General features: G+C 35.2%; 1 protein-coding gene across 1 annotated transcript; it reads right to left on the reverse strand.

The window, feature by feature from the left end:
* Positions 1-20: 20 nt before the first annotated feature.
* Positions 21-8,724, reverse strand: LOC139940464 (DENN domain-containing protein 10-like). The gene is made up of 7 exons (XM_071936733.1): positions 8,668-8,724; positions 7,074-7,273; positions 6,406-6,634; positions 5,812-5,923; positions 4,587-4,798; positions 3,935-4,029; positions 21-3,325 (listed from the first exon to the last, which is right to left on the reverse strand). The coding sequence occupies exons 1-7, from the start codon at positions 8,705-8,707 to the stop codon at positions 3,152-3,154; spliced, it is 1,062 nt and encodes a 353-aa protein (XP_071792834.1). The 5' UTR covers positions 8,708-8,724; the 3' UTR covers positions 21-3,151.
* Positions 8,725-8,861: the final 137 nt, after the last annotated feature.

An 8,861-nucleotide genomic window follows, 5' to 3' on the forward strand; every position in this document is an offset into this window, starting at 1 on the left:
GTCCGATCCAAGGCAACGTGTTCCTTTAAAAACTAACATTTGCTGTTGTTGTTTCTTTACAAGTCAACATAACAAATATTCTTTTTAGGAGGGCATAGGGAAAATTAGAATGAAAGAATACGTTGATTATCTTTTCTGCTCTCTTGTTTTGTCGTATTGGTAGTCTTACATTCAGCAGATTTTTTCTTTCCAAAAAGAAATTACAGAGTATCTGTATCTACAGAGTTCCTCCATTTCAGGGTTTAAACATTTGAGACAGACATGATTCAGAAAATATACCAAAGCTTGATGATAAATTAGTTTAATTTTAATATTTTTACAAAATGAACAATAATGGATTGTTATTGATTCTATATATTTTCAGTATTTACTGGCTGTTGATACATTTAAAGGAAATTATTATATATCTGTTGTATTTTTCTATAATTATTTTTTACAGATAGTCTTAGCTAATTAACTATTATATTTACAAGTGTATTAATCTGAGAAATGTTAGTTTCAAACATTCTTATCAATGGAATGCTATGCAACGTTTTACAAGAAAGGTTATAGGTGGAAACATTTAATGACACTGGACACTATTGGCAATTGTCAAAGACCAGTGTTCTCACTTGGTGTATCTCAACATATGCATAAAATAACAAACCTGTGAAAATTTGAGATCAATTGGTCTTCGAAGTTGCGAGATAATAATGAAAGAAAAAAACCCTTGTCACACGAAGTTGTGTGCGCTTTAGATGGTTGATTTCGAGATCTCAAATTCTAAATCTGAGGTCTCGAAATCAAATTCGTGGAAAACTACTTCTTTCTCGAAAACTATGTCACTTCAGAGGGAGTCGTTTCTCACAATGTTTTATACCATCAACCATTTTGTCAACCTCTCCACATTACTCATCACCAAGTAAGGTTTTATGCTAATAATTATTTTGAGTAATTACCAATAGTGTCCACTGCCTTTAAAGACGTAGAGCAATAATGGCGATATAAAACATTTCTTATTTTACAAAGTATGCATTTTAGGTAATTGTTATAATACCCTTTGTAATGTAAAATGGAATGCGACTTAAAATGTTTATAAAAAAAAATTTCTCTGAAAAAATCCAACAAGAAGTGTTTTTGGCCCTTGGAGAAAATAACACTGAGCTGTCATAGACAGGGCCCAATTTCATAGAGCTTCTTAAGCACAACAATATGCTTACCAGTATATGGCTACCAGCTAACCTCCCATGTCACTTGTACAATCTGTGACCGGTAGCCTGCTCATTTCTGCTTAGCAGGCATTAGCTGAGCAATATTTTCTGCTTAAAGACACTGGACACTATTGGTAATTGTCAAAGACCAGTCTTCTCACTTGATGTAATCTCAAATTCAAATATTATTTTAGTGAGAAATAACTTCTTTCTCGAAATGTTTTATACTATCAACAGCTCTCCATTACTTGTTTGTTACCAAGTAAGGTTTTATGCTAATAGTTATTTTGAGTTATTACCAAAAGTGTCCCCTGCTTTTAAACAGCTCTAAGAAATTGGGCCCAAGTTATTACAAATATTCACACAAGCAACATTTTGTGAGTGTATGTAATCTACCCAAAGGAATTTGGTCCAGGGTGGGACTGCATGTTTATTGTGTACTAACAAGTGCCTCTCTATGTTTGGTGCTAATGTCATCTGACTTGGTAAACTTCACAAAGTGTCAATGAAAATATGCTTTGCTCTTTGCATTTATATTTGTATTGAAAAGCTTATAGGAACGGCGGTTAATTAGTTGTATTGGAATGTTGTTTATTTAAAATAAAAAAAAAATAAAAAAATAACAGTTCCCACTTAGAACATTCACTCAAATTCACACATTCATCTAATCCCACCAACTCAAGAGTATAGTGTACATAGAGTAAGCAGGAACAGAGAATGTATTAATATTTAAGATAAGCCAAAGAGTTACTTGAGTTTCCTTTACTTTTTTTTAAGCATTGTTTCATTGTGGGTTAAAGGCAGTGGACACTATTGGTAATAACTTAAAATAATTTTTAGCATAAAAACATTACTTGGTAAGCATGTATAAAACATTGTGAGAAACGGCTCCCTCTGAAGTAACGTAGTTTGAGAAAGAAGTAATTTCCACTATTTTGATTTTGAGACCTCAGGATTAGATTTTGAGGTCCCGAAATCAAGCATCTGAAAGCACACAACTTTGTGTGACAAGGGTGTTTTTTCGTCCATTATTATCTCGCAACTTCAATGACCAATTGAGTTCAAATGTCTTTTATGCATATGTTGAGATACACCAAGTAAGAAGACTGGTCTTTGACAATAACCAATAGTGTCCAGTGTCTTTAACCACAAGCAACTTTATTTATTTTTTTTAAAGCATACTAGCCGCTTTCTTTTCAAAAGTATAACATTAACATGTAAAAAACAAGTATAACACTTACAGACTCTTTAAACAATCTTTAAACAAAATACGCAACGACAAAACTTGTCTTATACAAGGATGCATTAATAAGAGAGTCAATTTATACGTATAGCTGTTTTTATATATTGTTTAAAAAATAAAAATATAAAATAATATGTAATTATTTTGAAACAATTCAAATGCATTCTCTGTGTGTAAATTCATTGATCAGTTTTTGAAACGGCCCAAAAGAGTTGCAATTCTTAAAGCTGCTTTAGTACAAAAACTAATATAGCACAAACAAATTACCCGGTATGCTCACCAGAAAAAGGTAACCAGCCCAAAAAACAGATTTCACATGTACTACTTGTGCCTGGTTCCCCGTATACCTTTGCTTTTTTAGCACAAAAAGAGCTTAGCACAGCTCTCTATATGAAATTGGGCCCAAGTTTGCAAGTTCCCATTGCCATTTTATACTAGACTTGTGTCAGTCTGTTAGTGGCTTGGTTGAAGCACATCATAACAGAAAGAAGTCCATCTTAAACTTGTGCCAGTCCTTTTGCACTAGCACGATTTACTTTAATACAAAATATTCTGTTTGTTTACACATCCTATTAGACTTGTGCTGGTCCTTCTTTACAAGCAGGTTTACTAATACAAAAATTCTCAGTTTGTGTACACATCCTATTCGACCCGGTTGGTCCTTCTGCACTAGTACATTTTGCTGCAAAAGATATTCTGATTTTGTGTACACATCTTACTAGACTTGCGCCATTCCTTCTGCAGCGGCAAGGTTGAACAGGAAGCTCTCTGTGGCTGGTGGCATTTTACGTTCATGCAACGTCTCGATGCTGACTTTGCCTGATCCGTTGGGGCCAGAGTCACTCAGGGATTTTAAGTTGTTGATTAATTCCATCGTCTTGTTCGAAATATCCTGGAATTGGTGTGATTATATTGGACCAAAATTAAAGTAAACTCCGAAGGGAAGTAATAATGATAACAATGGGCATTTATAATGCGCTTGTATCCATCTTAAGATGCTCATGGTGCAGTGACACATCAGTAGAAGGGAATGTTTATGCAGTCCTCATTAGGTGAGTTTTGAGGGAAGTTTTGAACAAAGCTAGTGATGGAAAAAGTTTAGTATGAAGTAAATGATCTTTCACCCCATGAAGGAGGGAGCGATGTTGTCACCCATGCTTTGATCAGTTCTATTTGTTTTACTCACTTTCTCAAAAAATATAGCATTTCAGGCAGATGTATTTCAAGAGAAGTTTTCAATCATGGTCATCTGTGGTTCGCTCAGTCAAAAAGGCCTTTCAGTTACGCTTTGCCATTTCACGTAATGGGCCCTTCCATGTTGGAGGGGAGAATTTTTTTTTGTTCAAAAATCAAAATTTTCATAAAATCTCTTTTTTTTCAATTCTTGATGTCTAAACCTTAATAATTTTAAATCAGGATAGTTGATTTTGATCAATAAAGATGAAAGTAGTTTGGTACGATCGATTTCGTTCAATGTTACATAATCTCAGACTAAACTCACCACGATGGTCTGTTTGTTGCTTATGGACTCATCCTGAGCACTGGTAACCATTACCTTGGCTATGTCTTTATGCAGCTTACCCAACGTGAAATATTCTACCAGGGAAAACATAAACAAAGTAGAGAAATTGAATAACCATAAACTTGGTTGTTGATTTTTAAAAATAAATCTTTATTTGTTTTATCTTGTATTTTTCGCGGGGAGGAGGGGAGTATTCAAGTTACTTTTATTTTCTTCTCTACTTATTTCAGGGATGAGAATCATTTCTGACAAAATAAAGTCTGAAACTGGGATCTAGATCTACATTGAAAAGGTGGCATTTCAACCTTTTGGCCCGAGTCACAAATGTACTTTGCTGATGAAAACTGCTACTAAAGTAAGTCTCACATAGACTCTCAAGTTTTTGAAACACTTGCAGTCTTTCACACAAGTCTTCCATGAAAACCCTGCCTAAATTTCCACTTCCAGTTGAAGAACTACAAAAAATAATCAGTGTGAGGAATAATCAAAGAGTCAGAGACTCTTATGTTGGAAAACCTACCTTAAAAATAAAAGATAATTTTAGTATCAATGATTTGCAAAAAGTATCCACCCAAGGGGTGCTCAAGGCGCACACAAGAAGAAAAATAATTGTAAAATGGTATGTCATTACCTTTTGCAGTAGGATTAACTGTGATTTCACCGGCCGGGACGTTGATAAAAACATCAAAGAGATTGGTCCTATTCTCAATAGCAGGATCTGTGAATCCAGCAATGTATGAAGAAGCTCCTTTCAATTCCTGTATCTCATCCTCGGACTCAAGATCAACGTATGGGTAGAGGAGGGACCAGTTTTGCCGATGCCATACCAGGCTCGGTAATGCTCTATATTAATCAAGAAAGGAGCGTTTGTTATTTTCAACTTGGACTTTATTGGTTAAATGCATTGTAGATTTATTTATCGTTGTGTCATTGCAAAAGCGGTGTATCTCAGAAAATAACTTATGTTATGTAAAATCCCAGTTACAATAGCTTGCGATGGGTTCTTGCAACGGATTTCTAGGAATTTCCAGCCGAGGCCTCACGGGACTCCTTGCAGCTTCGCGGCCATTTTTGGGACTTGGGCGGACATGATGTTACTTTTAACTCAGACCTTGTGCGGCGTTTTGTACTGAGTATACATTGCTTTACATACATCGGTGTAAGTGTAAAACACAAGAAATGCAAATTTATCATATATTAAAAAAGATGTGAATAAGTTGAATTTTGAATCTGCTAAATATCCATCAATTTGGTTGAGTATCAAATTTATTTACCAATAAGATCAACAAGGTAAACCTTCCTTAGAAGCTGCTCAAACAAAAATAATATGTTAATTTGCAATTTGCTATTATGGTCTTGCAAACAGAATTCTAGTCTAATTAAATTGTTGAGCTGCAAGCCCTGCGGTATTCTGAATTGTTCACCCTAACTTTACACTGGACCTAGATATGTTTAAAAGCAGTGGACACTATTGGTAATTACTCAAAATAGTTATTAGCATAAAACCTTTCATGGTGATGAATAATGGGTAGAGGTTGATAGTATAAAACATTGTGAGAAACGGCTCCATCTGAAGCGCTATAGTTTTCGAGAAAGAAGTAATTTTCCACGAATTTGATTTCGAGACCTCAGATTTAGAACTTGAGGTCTCGAAATCAACTTCGTGTGACAAGAGCGTTTTTTCTTTCATTATTATCTCGCAACTTCAATGACCGATTGAGCTCAAATTTTCACAGGTTTGTTATTTTAGGCATATGTTGAGATACACCAACTGTGAAGGCTAGTCTTTGACAATTACCAATAGTGTCCACTGCCTTTAAATCTTCTTTGAGGTGTGTACTTTTGATAAACGTTACCTTACAAAATCAAGCAGTTCTTCTACTTTGGAGTGGTACACTGCTACGCGTTTCTTCAGCAGTAAAGCTGTATAAATCAGGATGGACTCCAACTCAAAAGCATTGATGACATCTGGGAAAACAATAAATAGAGAAAGGAATTATTTTAGGAAATACAAGTTATAAGACTGCACAGTTATGGATAAGCACCATCAAAGGAACTTTCCTCAAGCACGACCAATCAAAAATGGGAGAGCTCTGCACTGCTGCAAGATCTTTGTGTGCGAATTTTCTAATCCAAGGAGATCAAGCTTAGAATAATACTTTCTTTTTAAAAACAAAACACACCAAATTTGAATGACATTTACTCAGTAAATTTTTCTTGTGGTTATATTAGTAGAAAAGGGGAACTGACTGGGTAATTCTTAAAAAATTTTTTTTGGTTGAACAAAGAGAGACTGACACGGGAGACCACCAACATTGGGCTAGATAGCTCAGTTAGTAGACGGCTGGCAGTTAAAACATAGGTCGTTGGTTCCTATTCCGCTGTAGTCAATTCTTCTTTGTGCAACCCAAAATCATTTAGAAAAACAATAACATTTTAAAGAAAAGAACCTTTTATGGAAGCTGCAGCGTAAGCTTTCCTCAAGTCAAAATCCCGAACCTGGAACATGCCATTGTTCTCACTCTGACAGCTCCCTTTTGTAATGACGGACAAGTAATGTTCTAGCAATGAGGCCGGGTTTCCCGATGACACGTAGGCCTGGCAGAGGATCTTGGTCAACAGGCTGTACTTCTCCGGGTTGAAGTCTCTCGTTAAAAGCACAAGAGAGAAACTTTTTACCTGAAATAAAGCAAAGTCACGGAAAAGTGTCAGTTTGATTGATATGATTGGTTTTTACCTTCATACCCGATGCAAAATTATATTAATAAGGAAAACAAGTTGGAGCTGTTTTAAGAATTGTTTATAGGGCACTGCTGCATTGCAATCACAAAGTTTAGCTTTAATAAAAAATGCTCAGAATTCATTTCAGGATTTATACATTTAAGAATGTTTTCATTTACAAATTAAAACAGAGGGTAATCTACTCAAATTTGGAGCGAAATTCCACAAGACCTAACAAGGGCTTGAGACCAGACCAGAGGTTATTTTACACGACCAGAATACAAATGAGAAAGAACTTTCACAAACATTTATCTCAATGTAAACTATTTCCTGGCAGGCCAGTGCGAGGCACTCAGTAAATCTAATAATTATCACTATGATTTGTCGTTACTATTACCTTAGGGAGAGTGGATGAGTCGACCACTTCCTGCGTGCTAATGTAGAACCACTGCCTATTGTGTTGACCATACACAAAGGGAACCAAGGAACCGTTGTGTGTAGTGTTTAGACATCCTTTTCTCTGGATGAGATCCCGTTGCTTGGCATTGATCACAGGGTAGGACCAGACCCATAATACATCTGAGTTGACGTCTTTCTCTAAAGTCAAAAAAAAAAAAAACACCTTTAATTATGTATAGTCGATAAAAGTCAGTGTATGCAACCTTACAAAATATTCCCCTGGGCCTAAAACAAACAACATCTCAGATAATAAGAATAATAACCACATGCAGTTCTTATAAGTGTATAGACCATATGAACTTTGTTTACAATAAGTGTGACCTTGTACATTCTTTGAGTATTCTGGCAGGCAAGATACTACACCGGTCCTATGGGAAAGTTGACATTTTGTGTCATAATTTCCACATAAAACCAAGAGTTATGAAAGTAAAAGCTGGACAAGTTTTGAGATGTGCCCCTTTTCATATCAAAAGTTGATAAGAATTAGACAGTGCAATCTCCATAAAATGTAAGATCTGATGTTTTTTCCATTAAGCGTTGAGCTGTGTACAAATCGTGCCTGCAGGAAGTACAGGCTCTGTGGCTCTTTTGTAAATATGTGATGTCACAGGTCACATCGTCTATACAGGGGAGTACACAGCCCCAGGTTGCAGTTGGCGCTCCAAATGACTTTCTCCAAACTCCAAATTCAGATTCAGCAGCAGTTATCGCCGGCTCCGCCATCGGCAGGAGGTTTACGTTATCGCAACTACAGCAGATGTAATTTTTTTATAATTTTAATTCTCCTTTTTTTGTCTTGAATCAAATGGAAACATCTTTGAATCCTGTAACCATTTTTTTAATTTGTTCTGAAATAAATCAGTGTCTAAAACTAATTTACTCAATTCAAATGAGATACCTTTAAACATTTTCCATTTCCTGCCACCACTTTTTTATTTGTTATGAAGTCAAATATACAATTGAACATGTTGATAGAGTCAAATGAGATCCCTTTTAGAAAAGTTTCTGTATCCTGCCACCCTTTTTCATTTGTTATGAAATAAAATATACAATAATAACATACCATTACGATTGAGTCAAATGAGATTTCCTATTAATAAAAATAACTTTTTAAGTTTAAATAAATGTGAAGAAAATTACTCATGAGTGAAAAAGTGGTTGTGGCAGGATACGGAAATATTTCCACTGAAATATCCATCATTCCTTTCAGATATCATATATTACCAACAACAAGGTATTTTTTTAACCTCATGACCTGGAGTCATCATTCATTATAAAAAAAATCCCAAACACATCCATACATTTTCACAGTCACAACAACCGAGGGGGCGTATTATAACGGGGCGTAATGACTGCACTGGCGAGATGGGGTTAAAAGGGTGTGCCTGTCGAAGGACGTTCATATATCCTTACCGTTCACAATAAGGCACCAGAGTGAACACATTAGTAGAATGAACAGTAGCAGTAAATCCCTACCTATTTTTCTTAGCAATAAAATGCATCAATTTTACACAACTCTTTGATTTTCTTACCGATCAATCCAGCAGCAAAAAGATCTATGAGCGCCGCCATCTTGTATTTGTTGTCCTCTTTCACACAATAAAAAAAAATGATGAACACTAAATATTAACAAAACATTTTTAAAATACTTCAAACCACACAAATAAAAATACACAATGAACAAAAAATATATTTTAAACCTATATTAGTGCATTAATACCTATAT

The sequence above is a fragment of the Asterias amurensis genome, chromosome 8, assembly GCF_032118995.1.
Source record: "Asterias amurensis chromosome 8, ASM3211899v1".
Lineage (NCBI taxonomy): Eukaryota > Metazoa > Echinodermata > Asteroidea > Forcipulatida > Asteriidae > Asterias > Asterias amurensis.